General features: G+C 41.8%; 1 protein-coding gene across 2 annotated transcripts in view; it reads right to left on the reverse strand.

Moving 5' to 3' along the window:
* The window catches only part of LOC309553352 (uncharacterized protein), a 163,544-nt gene that overhangs the window by 139,358 nt on the left and 5,885 nt on the right, over window positions 1-18,301 (reverse strand). For both annotated transcript variants that reach the window (XM_082254452.1, XM_082254451.1), the window contains exon 4: window positions 1,660-1,767. In XM_082254452.1, the coding sequence (XP_082110578.1) occupies window positions 1,660-1,767 (108 nt within the window). The remainder of the gene's footprint in view (window positions 1-1,659; window positions 1,768-18,301) is intronic.

The raw sequence follows: 18,301 nt of genomic DNA on the forward strand, positions 1-18,301 counted from the left end.
AAAATAAATAAAGCTAAACCTGACTATTATATTTTCATTTTAGAATAAACCTGTAGTGCCTGTTGCATTGTTCAGTGCCTGGCCAACCTATCATCAGGTCCAAGAACTGTCATGAGAGAGGGAGAAGAGGGTGCCTCGTCCTATGCAAATATCTACTTTCAGAAAGTTAACCGTTGCTGTAGAAATTGCTGTAAAACTTTGGGGACCAGTGGCACGGAGGGGAAGTGGGGGAATGATATTGTGAAGGAACCGTCAGAATTAGTAATCTTTCTTAGAAGTCATTATAGTTTTGCTTTAAACCATTCAGGGCAGCCAGCAGTGCTCATGACTGATAAATTCCAGATCCGTATGCTAACGATGTTATTTATTTGTGGACATTAGCTTGTATAGTCTTTAATTTATCTCAAATTAAAATACTAATTTTGCCCAGCAGGGGTGTATTGGAGCTGAATAAAGCAGAATAAAGACCTGCAGTACTCCTACAGGGCACTGACTATGTCCGAATTACATTGTAATTCATTTTATAATTGCATTGCTTGTGTTTAGAAAAACACAAACATTATAACCTGAGGGGGCACATAACAAGGTATGAGGCTGACAGCATGCTCTTATCTATTAATTCATTTACTTAGAGAAGATTAACAAAATAAAGGGAAATCTGTAACGAGAGTAAAAGGGATATCTAGAGTGTATGTGTTATGACTAGCAATTGCTGTGCAAGAATCTGAACATGAGAGAGAGCAAATTGCTTCATTTCTACAACAAGTAATCATTTGAGATTGAATGCATACGTTAAAACAAGTCATTGCATTCAGCTTTCAAACTTGTCATCATTCTTAGAAAATGTTTGCATAACTTGCTTGTGCTTGTGTTTTCTACAGTAACTTATCCATTTTCAGAATATACTAATCATAAAGAATCTGCTTAAAGGTGTCAATACCACTCAAGAAGTCATCATGTTTGGTGAAATGGGTGATCATGATACATTGGCAAAATTGAGGAGGAAATTGTAAAAACTGGACTGAAACCAAACACAATTGATCATAGCCCTGCCTCCTGTGCTGCCCTTTAGTACCCACCCCTCCCCGACATAAGCAAACTCTATTTCCTCTGTAGCTGTCTATAAGAAGCACAGCTGCAGGGGAGACACAGAACAGTGTTTCTCAGAACATGTTCTGCCACTGGGACACGGCAGTTGGAAGGCGTGTGCACAGGCTGAGTAGGGTGTGCCCAGGCATACCCGGCACATACCGTGCGCATGCCTATGCTCATCCCTAATAGCAAGTAGAGATGGGCTCGGGCATGTTTGAGTTCCCACGTGCCCTATCCCACCAGAAGTCCGACACTGCACACTGCTAATCACAGGTAGTGAGACATTTCCAAATCTGTGCAGCTGTGGATCGGGAAATGTCTCACTGTCTGTAATTAGCGGAGTGCAGTGCCGGCTTCCTGGCGGGATCGGGCACGTGGGAACTCGAACACGCCCAAGCCCATTTCTAATAGCAATTAAACAGATTATATCAAATGTTCTGATTGGTTGCTATGGATTTCAGCACTGTGCTCTTTGGGTTGAAGAAAATGTTTATATTTGAGAGGCTAATTTTAAGAAGCAGTTGTATCGATGTACAAAAAAAAAAGCTGGACACACTTACAACATACCTTTTGCATAGATGAGGCTTGTAATGCTTTAGTATATTGCAATACTGCTTTTCCATGCTGATTTATATTTTGAAAAGCAATACCTAAGTGATAATAGGTTTCATAAATCTGAAACAAAAAAGCAATATTACTGTAAAAACTACAAAATCACATTGTTATAAATACATGTACAACTAAGCACGTGTTTCAGAAATTAAGAAACCGAACAATGTACGTATGTAAATACATATTTTTGCTTACAGACAGAAAGCTTTAAACCGATTCTCAGTTGAACAAAAGCAATATACTCTCTGAGCATCCTATTCTAACACTGATTTTCGTATAGCATTTGTTTAGCAAGGTGTGATTGCACAAAAAGATCTCAAAATATTGTTAGCACAAGGAGCCCTTTTCAAATGCTTGTTTATACAGCCAAACCACTGAATGCTACATTGATGGTAAATTTTATCAGTGTTTCAGGTTCCCGATGGGTCCTATCAAAGTTAATATTGTTGTAATGATACTGTAAATAAATTAGTAAAAGTAGCTAATGCTTGAAACATTACTGTACCGGACTTTCTCAGAGGCAGCCTTTGATGTCACAGCCACATCTACTGACACGTCGCGTCCACTTTCAACTTTGTCAAAGGCAGCCTTTGGGTGTAGTTGTGACGTTTTTATGCTGGGCAGGACACGGGATACACTGCTACTTAGACCTGGATACATTCTTTTGACATGCTATTATTTATCTACTATTGTTAGTGTAATTCTTATAATTAATTTATAAATAAATAAGTACTAAGCACTATGAGTTCTCTTTTTATCCTTCTATGAGTCATACTCTATCCAGTCCCGAAGCAGGGCAGTTATGTGAGGCTGATTTGGTTTCTGTGGAGGAATTATTTGGAGGCTTGCTTGGACTCTGTATATAAATGCTAAGGTCCATCCAAGGAGGTGGGGGCATAGCTAAAGAATACTGTGGTATTGGAAGTGGTTAATTGGTGTGAGAAAACACTGGATGCAATTCTAATGCATGTACACAATTCATTTTGGGACTTTATTTTTTAGTATTTTTGAAGCCTTTGGGCCCCCAAAGTGGTTCTAAAGGCAGAAGGTTTTTTCCCTTAATGCATTATCTGCATTTATGTAAAACACTTTCTGTGTTCACCTCCCCTCCAGTCCCTCCTATATTTACCTGAGCTTGATCTCAATCCAGCGCTATGCCCAAGAGCTGCAGCTCTCTCCGCTCTCTCTCGCTCTTCACTGGACATTGAGGCAGAAGCAGGCGCAATGACCAATAACAGCCTGTGAGGAGAGAGCTGGGGGTAAGTCTGAACCACACTGTGTGTGTTAATGGACACACAAAGCACAGCATAAGATAGTGCCCATACGGATGCAAAGGTCTTATGGCAGTCTGCTACTGCAATAATTCTCAAACCAGGAGCTGTCACTGCCACCCTCTGTCGTTGTTGAAGTGACAGCTCCTGGATTTCAGAATTACTGCAGCAGCAGACCACTATAACACCAATACTTGCGAATCTTACCAGCACCTGAGTGAATTGCTAATGTTTGTGCTATTTTACCATACCTCCTTAGTACACTTAGTGTGATGCCCTCTTGCTGTCTTCTTGGTCACTACAGTCTCCCCCACCAGCACCAGTGATCCCTCCTGATTTTGATGATAAACATTTAAATTTTATCTTTATGTGAGTTGCCAATTGTCTTTGGTTTAATAAATGGTTAGTACTTACTACACTTAGTCTATGCACCCTGTAGTTTTCTATTGCTGTTCCAGAGAATTCTTCAGTCTCTCAGAGGTGCTGCAAAAAGTTTGATGGATCTAACTAAAATGGACTACAGCCCAAGGACTTTGCCCAAAGGTCTTATTCCTCATTGACTTCCTGTCCCATAGTACTGAGTCTACAAAAAAGTATTGGATCTTGGGAATCCCACTGATCAACAATAATAGCAGTGCTTCTCACTAAGTAGGTGAGTAGGTGTCACCAAAACCATATGAAAAAAAGGCACAGACACCACACCAGCTACTGTCCAAAATATAGTTTATTAAAAACCGTTAAAAAGTTTAGCAAAAAAGTATAAATCACAAAAAGTACCAGTGCCCTTCTTGACCCAGGCTAACCCACCAGAAGCCCCCCTAGATACCCAACCACATCTGCACTCCAACCCTCCCCTCCCACCAAAAGCCATCCCCTCAAAAAACCCTCCCCCCACCCCCTCTCCCCCAGAAAAAAACAACCGCACCTCTACCCAGCGCAATAAATACCACAAACACAGTAGCTACCCCCAGAGAAGAGAGAACAAAGTGGCCAACTGGCCAATATGAACCACAATGGGAAAGGAGACCACAATAAATACCTCTCCTAGAGGCAGCTACAAGCCACTCAGCAAGACAGCAAGGCACTAGAAGCCATGGAGCATACTAGATTCTTCCCATGGGACTACAGTGTAAAATCCCAAGGTAGAGATTAAACCATATCCTTGCAAAGTGAAATGCAGGGTGGGCCCCCAAAGAGATAAGTACTGACACAGTGGTATCTACAGGTAAACACACATGCAAACCACAAGTGTAATCCAATATGTACTATATTGCAGGCTCTCATGTATGAGTGTAAAATGGGATCTGTTGCTCAACTGGCCAGGATGTCTTCAGTATGTCCATGTAATGGTCGCAATAATGCATGCATGGATAGCATATGCTTGCAGGTGAGCAGTCAGAAACTCTACAGCACTATGAGCCAATGATATGCTCTAGAGCAGGGATCTCCAAACTATGATCCTCCAGCTGTTGCGGAACTACACATCCCATGAGGTATTGTAAAACTCTGACATTCACAGACATGACTAGGGATGATGGGGGAATTTTAGTTCCTGAACAACTGGAGGATCATAGTTTGGAGACCCCTGCTCAAGTGTAATAATCAACACTGAATTGCAGACATGCAGGAATGGCAGATGCTTGCAGGTTGGCAGCTAGTAGAGGAGCAGTCCTGTGTTCCTTACATATGTACATAGTCTCAAAAATCCCCCAAAAGGGTCAATTCTACAGGGACTAGTGATTCCAGTAGTGCACAATAGTAAGTTGTACCATTGTATGTACTAGTAAGCAGACTCAGCACTGTGCACCCCCCATCCTTTGCTGCCACCGACTTCTGAGTCAACGAGAAACACAAGCTATAAGCCAGAGAGTGATAAAGCTCTGCTAGGGACTGCCACTACTCACATACATAGATTAGTCCTGCCAGCCTCGATCTCAATTGGTCTTACTGCCGGTGCAGTGTATACTGTGATCAACACGGCTGTGCCACTTGTCTATTGTGCAGACTGTCCTTCCCATGTATGCATCCACATGTTGATAACAGTGCAATGAAGCAGCTGCGTCCTCTGCTGTGGCATGGAGATTTATCATGAGCATCTCAGGGCAGTCATGGGAGACCCCACATCAAAATATTTCATCCCATTGATGGGACTTACTCAGGACATCCTCTGTCCCCCATTCACACCTTTTTGTGCCATATCACCTACTATATTTTTAGTATCACTCACACCTATAGAGACCTTGAGTGTAAGACATATTATCCAAATATGTACAGTGTAATTGTAGCACTGCTGCATCAGTAGCTGCTGGTTGTATTGGGTCCTCTGTTCTTACCTTGACCTTAGCACCACTGACACCTTGGGTATGCATGACAATAGGTAAAGACTGATAGTTTTTGGGTAATACCTTAGAGTCACTCTGAAATGAGATGTGAGGCCTTGAGGAAGGGTAACAAATTATATTGGGAAAGATAATGCTCAGCTACACAGAATATAACAATGAGAAATACTTTGCAGTTGACAAGAATATAAACTTCAGAGTGCTACCTGAATAAGCAGCCATGAGTTAGTACATGTAGTGAAAGGTTTAAGTGTAGAGAATGCCTTAACCTCTTTCCGCTGAAGGTATGCATATACAATATGTGGCCTCCAGGTGGGTGGGCTTTAACGCAGAGAGGCCACATATATGTGGCCTTATGTAACAATTTTTCTGTTCTAAGAGCGCATGCTTTACATACTTGCAGTCGGGAGCTTTCCGATCATGTGACCACTGTGACAGCCAATCACAGAGGTCACATGACCTGAATGCTGGCATTTAGAAGCTCATAAAGGGCCGGGAGGAGTTGACCAGCCTGTGCACTTTGCAGTCAGCTCTTCCCATAGGATGGCATCCTTTTGGATGCTACCTTTTTTGATAAACATTCCCCTTGCACCACAATAGTTTACATTTGACTTTATTTTTGTGCCCAGAGCTTCACATGTAGAGTAGTTGGTGGTTATAGCTATAGAACAAGAGCACTAACCTAGCAAAATAAAATATCCAAAGAAATATTACACAGCAGGAGAAGTTGGCGTCAGATACATTTGGAGGATGTCAAGTGCACAGATGCAAGGTTCAGGATCCAACTTTTGTGGATACTATGAGTGTTAAGCAGTATACTGGACATTGGTCAAGAGTATAGAGCAAATAAGTGGAGTCCTTAAGAGTTACAAGAATATAGCCGCTACTGTTCACTCAAATATCAGTTTTGGGTATTCCTGAACCTAAAAATTAACACTTAGACCTTCACTCTGCAATGAACTTCAGATGTATAATTGATAACAGAGGATTATTGTGTATATATTGTGATAATTTATTTTATTGAACATGTTAATTATGTGGGGAGCTTTGTGCCAGATAGATATTTCTATCTTTGAGGAACATTAACTTTATTCAGGAAAATCATTGAGCATGTCATGGCTAATTTAGTGCAGTAAGATAGAAAGGACACTACTACAGCTGGTGTTCTGCCTCTCATTATGTATTTTGTTTGAGAAGATGCAGATTCTATAACTCTTATCGTCATGTGAACCTAGGCAAATCTGCATTTAAATATATTTGGAGAAAATGAACAGGATTTACAGGACTAAGAGTTCCCTTTGGCCATGTATTTTTTTTAAGAGTTAAGCATTGAATATTCTGGCAAATATTCTGTAAAATCAGCTTTTGTTTTAATTGCTGATCTGTCCAAACCAAGTCCACAAGTTGAAAATTCAATGTGTGTACTTCATTAATAAATACAACAAGAGGGTAGACAGGGTTTTCCCTGTACTCTCAGCTATTTGGTTTCAGTATTTGGAAGGTCATGCTTAAAGTTGAAGAAAAGCCTAACGCTAACTATCCTTAAAAACAATTCCTCCCCCCTCGCCCTACCTATCCTGCATACCTTGTATAAAAAGATTTGTGTCTTGACCTAATCGTAATCCAGGTCCAGTCATGTGATCCTGCATCTTTGGCTTCCCTTTGTCAGTAAGCAGTTGCTGCATGGGAGAGGGGGGAGTGCCGACAATGGCTGAGCCACAGGAGCCTATGGGCAATGTCACAGTTCCGGAAATTCACAGCGCAACCTTACACTAGGGAGGTGGAGCTGTGGAATAAAATGACCGCACCAATCCAAATTAAAAAAAGGTAAATATTACAGATCTGTTTATATAGGGTTTAAAGTTTAGGTACAGTAGGAGGGGAGGAATGTTTTTAGAAATAGTAAGCATTAGGCTTCACTACAACTTTAAAACATATCTCCACTTTTGCAGTCAAATTTGAGAACACCCGACTATAGGCGTGTTATGTGTTCCTATTCACACAGCATAACTAGAAAAAAAATGCCCAATGTACATTTTGATGTCTTCTATGAGGTGTCACAGCAGCCTGCAAGTATTTCTCAAGAAAATCCCTGTTATCACTTCCAATAAAAACACTGAGGACAGTCTGTATCCAGTTTACATTAGAATTCAATGAAAAAACCTGACTTTTAGATATTTAAGCATTTGTTAGGACAATGTTTAAATCTAGTTAACAACTGATGATAAGATATCTGCCTGCAGGCCTGGACTGGGACAAAAAATAGGCCTGGGCATTTTATATTAAAGCCAGGTACACACTATGAAAAAAACTGCCAGCTCCGGTCAGAGCAGCTGTACTAATGATCCAACGTTAATACAGAGATCTCCCCCCACTGAGCTGTTATTTTCTGACAGGGGGACGGCCCCCACCAGAACACTCCAATCAGCTGATCGAGAGCCAGTTTGCTGCAGGTTTTTCAGCATGCTCGTCCACCAGAAATAGGCCAAACGGCTGGCTTCTTTTTAACTGGCTAGCATACACACAGGCCGAACGTCGGGTGTTTTCTATTGAGCCAGCTGATATCATCCAGTTTTCGGCTCGTTTAAACGGGGGCTTAAGCAGCCCTTTTTTTTTTTTTTTTAAAGCCAGATTACAAATGATGACAACTACCTGTTTCTCAATGTCTTTTAGCTATATTTAGCCTGATTCAGTCACTGTGGGCATGCTGTCACTATTTTATGAAGACAAGGCCGTGCAAGCCCTGTCCGTGTCAAGTCCACGTCAATAATTCAGAGCTCTGTGGATCGCTATCTACAAGTACATACTTTCAATGCACTACCATGGCGCTGTTGGCCACTCTGATAGTTTATTTCCTATGAGTGTGTATCTGCCTGCCCATACGAGCAGACAGCTACAATGACAGTGTGCAAGAGTTCTGCATGACACCCGTGATCTGCTGATCGCTGGTGCAATATTTTACAAGCTCCAAGTAAAAAAAATAATAAATGCACATTTTTTTTACCTGCAAAAAGATGTGCATTTATTATTATTTTTAAAAGGTTATCTTATCCTGTAAGTATAATTTAGTATCCTGATCCACCTATCTATCTCCAGAGTCCACATATGATGTAAGTGGAAGAAGAGCCTGCTCATTATGTACACTTTGAATTTAAGAACATTTTATTAGGAATTTCCTAATAAAGTATTCTGAAATAGGAAAAAGCAGAACGTTTTGTTCCATTAGGCGAGAGAATATTCAACTTAAGCGGAATTGAACTTACGAAACCAGAACTGCGAGTGCTTGATAAGGGTTTAAAATTTGCTCCTACAAAAAACCTAAACAAATTTAATTCTTATGTTGACATCTTGAAATTTACTAGAAACATTAATATCAAGAGATATATGCTCTCAAAACCTGAAGACCCCCCGATACAGAGGCGGACAAGTGAGAATTTTATCCACACAAATTTGAGGAACAAATCTTTATTTAATCCCCCAGGAAACAATGATAACCATTGTGAAGTTTTTGAGAAGATGGTTATTCAGGATCTACAAGATTTAAAATTTAGGAAAGCATGGGACCCTAAGGAAATTAAAGAAGGGATTAAACAGCTTGAAAATAGAAAAAATCTAGTCGTAAGACCGGCGGATAAAGGAGGATCCATTGTGATACAATCAAAAGAATCATACAATGAAGAGATTATGCCACAATTATCAGATTCCAATACCTATATAAAACTCTCTAATAATCCCAATAAGATATACAAGAAAGAAGAGAAAACTGATTTCAAAAGGAAAAACAAAAGATCTTCTAAATGCGCAAGAAGCCAGCTACCTAGTACCCAATACCTGTCGCATTCCGATTCTCTATACATTGCCCAAGATACATAAGGATGTAGTAAATCCCCCAGGTAGACCAATCGTAAATGGGATTAATTCAGTTGGAGCACGATTGGGGGAATACATTAACTATTTTCTGCAACCGGCAGTTCAGAAAACAAAGTCATATTTAAAAGATACCAAACATCTAATCCAGCAACTACAAGATCTCATAATCATAATAGATGATGAAAATATCTTATTAGCCACGGCAGATGTAGCCAGCCTCTACACCACTAAATGGGCATTGAAGGATTTGAGTAGTTTACATTTTAAACAGAGGAATCATAGTTATTTTTGGTTTAATTCACAGTATTACAAGCAATTACGTGGCGTTGTGATGGGGGCGAAATTTGCACCTAGTGTAGCAAATTTATATATGGCTAGATGGGAAGAATCTATGAAAACAGACCGCAACAGCTATTATTTTATAAGCCTTTTATTGATGATGTAATTATTATTTGGGCTGGCAGCCAAGAAAGTTTGATAGAATTCAAGAACACACTGGCAAAAAGCCATAAGAATATTCACCTCTCATGGGAGATCAAAGAAGATAAATTATCCTTTTAGGACCTTGAAATATGGAATGAAGGAAGAATTCTGAAGACAAAGACCTATTTCAAACAGGTCAAACAAAATAGTTACCTGCCAATGAACAGTTGCCATCACAAATCATGGCTTATCAATATACCGAAGGGCCAATTAGTTAGGATCAGAAGAAATTGTACTAACGATGATGACTATAAAGAACAAGCTATGGCACTGGGAAATAGATTTAGAGAAAAGTGATACAACAATTCCCTTATTAAAGAAAAAATTAGAGAAGTAGGAAATATAGAGAGACATAGGTTCAGTGCTGTATTTTGGCCTAGGCCGACAAGGCCCAGGCCTAGGGCGGCACTTTGCGGGGGGCAGCAAAAAAGCCACCCCCCTCCACCTGAGACTCTTTTGGCCACTGGTTGCTAGAGCCGCCTCTCCCACCTCTCTCTCTCTCACCCCCCTCCTCTCTCTCTCACTCACCCCCTCTCTCTCTCTCACCCCCTCTCTCTTTCTCTCTCTCATCCCCTCTCTCTTTCTCTCTCTCTCTCTCCCCCCCCTCTCTCTCCCTCTCTCACCCCCTCCCTCTCTCACCCCCTCTCTTTCTTTCTCTCTCTCTCACCCCCTCTCTTTCTCTCTCATCCTCTCTCTCTCTGACCACCCCCCTCTTTCTCTCTCTCATCCTCTTTCTCTCTCTCCCTTTCATCCCCCTCTCTCTCTCATCCTTTTACCTCTCTCCCTTTCATTCCCCCCTCTCTCTCATCCCTCCTCTCTCTCTCTCTCATCCCCCCTCTCTCTCTCACCGCCCTCTCCCTCCCTCCCTTCCTCACCCAACCCTCTCTCTCTCTCTCCTCCACCCACCCCCTCTCTCTCTCTCCCACCCCCTCTCGTGAGATCTCAGGGGTTCATGCTGGCACTTGGAGTCCTTCAATTTTGGAGGGAGTCACATCCGTTAAAAAGGAAGGAGTGGGGCAAATTTACATAGGAGGGGGCGCCCAATTTTAGTCTTGCCTAGGGCAGCACAAAACCAAAATACACCACTGCATAGATTATTGGAAATCACTGATAGTAAGAACAAAAATTTTAACCGAAGTAGCAAGAAGATACAGGAATCTCCTTATTCCAACCCATCGGTCATTTTTGATTTCAGTATTCAACATAAAAAAATGGAAGCTATCATCAAAAAACACTGGAATGTATTACGGGCTGATAGAACTATCTCATCATTTCTACCGGAACGTCCAAGATTTATATACAGAAGAGCCCATACTCTGCGTGATATAGTGGCAAAAAATGTAATAGAAGAACCAAAGAAAAACTTTATTAGTTTTTTTGAAGGAAAAGGTTTTTTCCCCTGTAAATCCTGTTATGCCTGTAAGCGTACTACAGGAAACAAAAAGAAGAAGGAAGAATTCTCCTCCACCACCACAGGGAGGTCCTACAAAATAAAAGACTCCCATATCGTGTAGAACCGAAGAGGTTGTCTATATGTTGGAATGTCCATGCAAGTTCCAATATGTGGGTCGCACTAAAAGACCCCTATGGAAACGTCTGAGAGAGCATACCCAGAATATTAAAAATGGGTTTCCCAAGCATAGTATTTCAAAACACTTTGCTGAGAAACATATAAAGGACCCATCATCACTTAAATTTTGGGGGATTGAGAAATATAAAGCCCATTGGAGAGGTACTAATAAAATTAAAACCCTTAGTCAAGAGTCTCGATGGATCTTTGAAATTCAATCTTTTACCTCTCAGGGGTTAAATATTAAATTTGATTTGAATTGTTTCATTTCTGACTATTGATTTTTTTGTAACATTCCCTTGATTCTTTTTCTGATTTTTTATCTTTAATATTTTATGGATTATATTATCCCATGATTTTTTATTTTTAATATTTAGTATTTTATGGATTACATTTCCCAGGATTCCTCTCCTTCTCTGAATCATTTTTACCAGTTAGTAATTTATGGATTGTATTTTTATGCATACTATATATATGTACTTTTGTCATATATTTTTATTTTTTTTATAATTGTATATTTATTATATTTTTATTTATTTATGTTTTTTGTACATGGTTACTGTTCCCCTGCTGATCTATACAGGTAATCGGAGACTTTATAATATTTGGCATATTTGGATATTGTCATCATGTGGAATAATGCCATATGTTCAAGATATATATATTATAATGATTACCACCCATTTTTAAGCCTCTTAGTTTATACAGGAGGTTTTTATATTAATATACTTCAACATGGCGCTATCACTTGTTTTAGCCAAGAAAATGCATAACATCGGCACTGCAGCAGTTAACAATGTGAAGCTGTTTGTTCCTATGGAAACCGCCACGCTATTTTAACTGGCATGTGTCACCCTGAACTCCTATCCCTTGAAAAAGTCTCGTGTGTAGTGACGCAACGCGTCGGGAGGAGCCGGGTGACGTCACTTCCGGTTTACGGCCGTAACCGGAAGTTGTGTTTTTATCCCACTTTGGCGGTCAGCGCTTGATTTATTACTTCTTTGTAAGTGTTTTACTTTTCATTAAAATCCACATTTGGAATTTACTGCACCATGATGGCCTGTCTTTCATTACCCCTATGAGACATATCTACACACCAGAGGATCACTAATTAAAGTTCGCCCAGAAGAAGGTGTTCCATTATTGGGGATCCCACCATTTACCTTGCGGCATAAGGAATCTGTGCTACATTGAGAGGAGCTTTCTAGCACGCTCACCTGGGTATGCATAAGGTAAGCGGACACTGCACATATATTTGTTTGGTGGATAAGAGAGACACTTGGCATCTACTGAATAAATACCACGTTGGAAGCACGTTTTTATGAAGAGCCAGTATTTATAGACATTTGATTTATTGCCCTTTTGTTTGACTATATTGGATTTCAGTGAATGCATTTGTGCACATATCACGCATAGCACTGGATTGAACACCATTATTATCAGTATATTTATTACTTATTCTTTATGCACATGTCTTTTGGATTTTCATCATTTGTATTCTTTTCACCTCTTATATACACATATTTGTTGGATGTTTTCACATTATATTAATTAGCAACAATTTTCTTTGATCTTTTGCACTTTGATATACACGGTGGAGACACTGAATAGAATTGGCTGCTTTTTCTGCTCTATTCTTTTCTTATTTATTTATTTTTGGCCATTACTCATTAGTCGTTCCCCTCAGGTAGCGCATTGCTCCTCTTTTTGTTTGTTCTATCATGAAACCCTCAGAATCCATGATCATTTTGTTTGTGATCACAGCACCCCATCCCATCACACCTTTGTACCAGAAGGCCAGCCATGGAAAGTTATAGAGTGAACCTTAAAAGGGAACCCATTTACTGGTGCAGTCTTCATAAGGTATTATACCTGTTATAGTGTACAGCAGCTGCAGCATTACCCATTCATGTACAGGGGGGGACACACAGTCTGACAAAGAAATCTTATGAAGATTGCAGCAGTAAATGGGTTCCCTTTAACTCCAAACTTTCTGTTTTCATTGCTGACCTTGTTATAGGAAGGTGTGATGGGATAGGTGGCAGTGATCACAGACAAAATGATCATTGATTCATTTGATCTGAGGGTTTCATATACCTGGCCTCGAATAATTTTTACACCTCGTGGGAACTGGGGACTTTTACTGTTGTGATTCTGTGAGATCATGATGGGAAGGTCAGGAGTTTACAGCGGGAGCCGAGAATTGGCACTCTACCTGCAATCTGCTGCCTGCTAATAGTAACCTGGGTCAAAGAGGAACTCCCAATTTCACAATGCCCAGGGACTTACCGCTGTCAATGGGCGCACGGCCATGGATTAAAAGACAACTGCGAGGAGGAATAGGAGCCAGCTTCCCCTGTGTACCATTGCAGCGCTGGACTGTTAGATGCTGGTGTGGATTCTCTGTGTTTCTGCCCCCACCATGGACAATGCTGATATTTGGTCCTGTCTCCCCCTATGAAGTGGGGTCCATGAGGATCTTTGCAGCTCGGTACCTCCCGAGTCCAACTCCAGACTATGCACAGTTGCCTGTGCAAAGGTGGCAGGCACCAAGCCGTCAACCTCAGCTAAGTGCAGATCACTGGTCGTGGGGGCTGAAAGCACCTCTAATGGGGTCCCATACTGGCCCCTGGTGCTGTATTAAAGTGATTGTAAAGTCTCCTTTTTTTCCTATAAAAATAACATACATGTTGTACTTACTTGCTATGTTGCAGTGGATTTGCACAGAGCAGCCCGCATCCGCCTCTTCTCGGGTCCCTCTTCTGTGATTCTGGCTCCTTCCTCCTGTACAGTGCCCCCATAGCAAGCAGCGCCCTATGGGGGCACCCAAGCTGAGTCACAGCTCCCTGTGTCCATTCAGACACGAAGTCCAGTCCCTGCCCAGCCCCCTCTCTCCCCTGATTTTCTAGCTGACTCCAATGGACAGCAGCCAATGGCGCCGCTGCTGTGTCTCAGCCAATCGGGGGGGGGGGTGATCTCGGACGGCAGAGACACTTGTGGACATTGCTGGACAGAGATTGACCTCAGGTAAGTGTTAGGGGGGGGCTGATGGGGGGCTGCTGCACACAGAAGGTTTTTTTATCGTAATGCATAGAATGCATTAGGATAAAAACCTTCTGCCTTTGCAAATCCTTTAATGGTCCCATAACCTCCTGGGACCCAGAAGGTTGCCAGCTGTGGGGGAGGGGGGGGGGGGAAGGAATCTGCTCTAATTGCCTAGGCGGTCGGAGCAGAAGTGGGAGTGGGTACTTGCTAAAAAAAAAAACCTCCGAAAGTAGGATAGGAGGGGGGAAGGAGGTGTTATGCTATGTGAATAGGGACATGTAACAAATATAAAGTAGGTAATAAGCTGGCCATAGACGGTTTAAATCTTGGCCAGCTCATCAGGAACCGGACAAGATTCAAACCATGAATGGGCAGGCTGAATGTACCTCAGTTGATCAATCAAATTTGTCAATCAGCTTGTCTGATTTTTTATGTGATTATTGCTAATGGCTGTTATAGCCGCTAGCAGTAATCGATGTGTCACTGAGTGGCTGCAGGATGGATTTCCCCATCAACACTAACTGTGTTGATGGGGGAATCAAGCGATTTTCTTTCCTGCAAAAAAAATTGCTCCGTCTTTGGCTGGCCTTGTCCTAATTTGGCTGCATAAGTAGAGATACACTCTAAAAAAATAAGCCTGGTTTTAAACCTATAGTATTTCCAATTTACAGACATCACAAGGGATCTAGTTGATAACATGATCATTAAAGCAGCACTCTAAAGTCAGAGAAAGTGAGGCCTTGTTATTTGGGATTTAAATTCTTCCTGGGCACACATGAGGATCTGAAATTCAAGAAACGTACTTGCAAGCACCTAAATTAAGGGACTCCAAACTTTCTGAAGAATGGGCCAGTTTACTGTCAATCAGACTTTAGGAGTGGGAGAAGAACATGTCTCAGCATCAGTGGGAGTGAATAATGTCTTAGGCTTGGTGGTCAGTAGAAGTAAAAGAAAAAATCATAGCCCTGTGGTCAATAGGAGGAGGAATAGTGCCCAATCATTGGTATCAGTAGCAGAAATGGTGCTCCAATGGTGATGTCAGTGGGAAGAATATCACCATGTAAAACTGGGAGGAATAGTGCCCCAGTAGCCAGATAAAGGTATGCAAAGGCTGCAGATTGGAGACCCCTGACCTAGATGGTCCTGGAAATTAAAAAAATGTTGTGAGCCCTAACAGGTTTAAAAGGACACTGTCATCCCCAATAACAAATCTCAAAAGCTGGTCCCTGAGAAGGTATTATACTTCTCCAAGGACCGTGTTTACTATCTTCTTATCTGAAGCTCTAAAGCCCTTACCTTATTACAAGACATAGTAGTGACGAAGGGGTCAATGAAAGGAACCACATGGTGGGTCGGGAGACATAGGCATCAAACACTCTAAGAAGTGGAGGCACTAGTGCTTTAGAAGAGGGAAGATAGGAGACATGGACATGGGCGCCCGCAGAACTTTTTTCAGGGGGGGGGGCATCGTTTTAAGGTCACCCATGCTCCGCCCCTTTGCAAAAATGTCATGAAGGGGAGGGGCTTAGTCATTATACTTATTTTGAGTATTTATTTTTAAAGAGCAAACAGCAGCATTTATTTTTAAAGCATTTGTTAACCTAAAAAAAAAAAAAAAAATGATCCTGTTCCCTTAACCACTTAAGCCCCGGAAGATTTTACCCCCATTCCGACCAGGGGGTATTTTGCGATTCGGCACTGCGTGACTTTAACGGACAATTGCGCGGTCGTGCGACGCTGTACCTAAACAAATTTGGCGTCCTTTTTTTCCCACAAACAGAGCTTTCTTTTGGTGGTATTTGATCACCCGTGCGATTTTTTGATCACGCGCTATAAACAAAAAAAGAGCGTCAATTTTGCAAAAATAGCAATATTTTTCACATTTTTTTATATGAAATTTCCCCAAAAAAAATGTAAAAATCTAAATTTTTTAACATTTTCGGCCAATTTGTTTTATGCTACCTATGTTTGGTAAAAAAAAATCGCAAAAAGCGTATTTTGATTGGTTTGCACAAAAGTTATCGCGTTTACTAACAAAGGGAAAGATTTTTGTCATTTTTGTTGTTTTTTTTTAACGCGTAATGGCGGCGATCTGCGATTTTTTTTGCGGTACTGCGACATTGGGGCGGACAGATCGGACCCTTGACTGACATTTGTGACACTTTTGGGGTTACCAGTGAAATTTCTACAGTAATCAGTGCTATATATATGCACTGTTACTGTAAAAATACACTGGTAGTGAAGGGGTTAACTTTATTTGGGAGGGAGGGGCTGTGTGTATCCCTAGGGGCGTGCTTTCTACTGTGATTGGCTGTGGCTTGAGCTGTAAGGACACTGATCAACGGATCTACATACTAGATCCGTGTGATCAGTGTCTTTACAGCGAGGAGAATGACAGGTGGCTTGTTTACACAAGCTGCCTGACATTCTCCCTCTCCCCCACCGATCGCCGAGTGACCGGCGGACATCGGGTCCGCTGGTCACACGCGCGGGGGGGGTCCGTGACCACGCGGGAGAGGGAGCGCGCCTCCGGCGGCGCGCGCTCGCTCCCTAGACCCTCACAAGCTAGTGACGTAGCCCTACGTCACTTTGCCTGTGAGGGGCTGACTGCCGACGTAGATCGGCGTTAGGCAGTCGGCAAGTGGTTAAAGCATGTTATACAGCACAGTGCTTTGCTGTGTAATTTGGTCCCTTCGGTCACCTAAAATACCCGGCTGATCCTGCTTGGCAATGTCCTCCCCTCTGTAAACTGTTCACCATATACCATGGCTGCTGAACCCCGACACCATGGTCAGTTTACGTGCCTCCGTCATCCGCAGCCCTCCTGTCCTTCTGTGTCCTCTCTCCCTCCCTGTCTGCTCCTGTAGTTTCATTTAACATTTAATATCCTTTCTACAGTCTGTTTAAAAATCCTGTGTGCCCCTGTGTCTGTGTTTTATAAAAATAAGCCGTTCTTTACAAGTTTTCAGAGTGCCGCTCATGTGACCCGCCGCCTCTCTCCTCCTCTCCCCCCTCCCCTCCTACTCCCCACCCGACTGACATCAGTGAGGAATCCTCGCCCCGCCCGCTGCAGGCAGCTGTCAGACAGGGAGAGGAGAGAGCCAACGGGTCACATGAGCAGCGCTCTGCCCTTTGAAAACTGGTTACGAATGGCTTATTTTTTTAAATCACATACACAGACACACAGGCACACAGGATTATTAAACAGACTAGACAGGATGGTATAAAGTGGCTTAACAACCACTTGAAAGGGGAAGTTGAGATTCCGGGGGGGGGGGGGCATTTGCCCCTCCTTGCCTCTAACTGTGGACGCCCATGGATGTGGAGGACCAGAGAGAGGAAAGGTTTTTCCCTCATTGCTTGAAAGGACCTGCTTTTAGGATTTTTTTTTGGTGATGACAGAGTCACTTTAAGACCTACTCTGACCTTGTCTGTCTTCGTACTGCTTGGTCTCTTGTTACCATGACAGCAATAGAAGGAAAGTGTATAAAAGAATAAACTGTTCCAGGTCCAATTGTCATTCAGCACTGCAAACATCACTGTAAATAATACCAAACTAATGATGTAGCCTCTGTACAGCAGCTTTTCAGATAGGTTCCGGTATTAACAGAGCATACTTTCAAAATATCCTAAAATTGAAAGACATTATCTTCTATATTTTTTTCTTTCCTTACTCCAATACAAGTCCACTATAAAGATTATTAAACTAGTAATAGTATCTAAAATGGCTACGTTAAGAAACGTTCTGCCTAAACTGGTGCTGTTGCCCAAAGCAACCAAATAACTTTTATCTTTCATTTTGTCCACACAATTTAGAAAAATAAAATTTTAAAGAGAAGTATGAGATTAAAAAAAAAAAAAACATCGATACTCACCTATGTGGATGAAGCATTAGTCTGATGCTGCAGCTGCCCCCCCCCCCACTCTAAAACCAAGAACTGAGCAATCAGGGACCCCTGATTGCTCAGTTCATGGTCTTCACTGGGCAGAGAGATGTGACTGTCAGTCACTGGCTCTCT

This window comes from Pelophylax lessonae (genome assembly GCF_965119305.1).
Source record: "Pelophylax lessonae genome assembly, chromosome: 4".
NCBI classification, from domain to species: domain Eukaryota; kingdom Metazoa; phylum Chordata; class Amphibia; order Anura; family Ranidae; genus Pelophylax; species Pelophylax lessonae.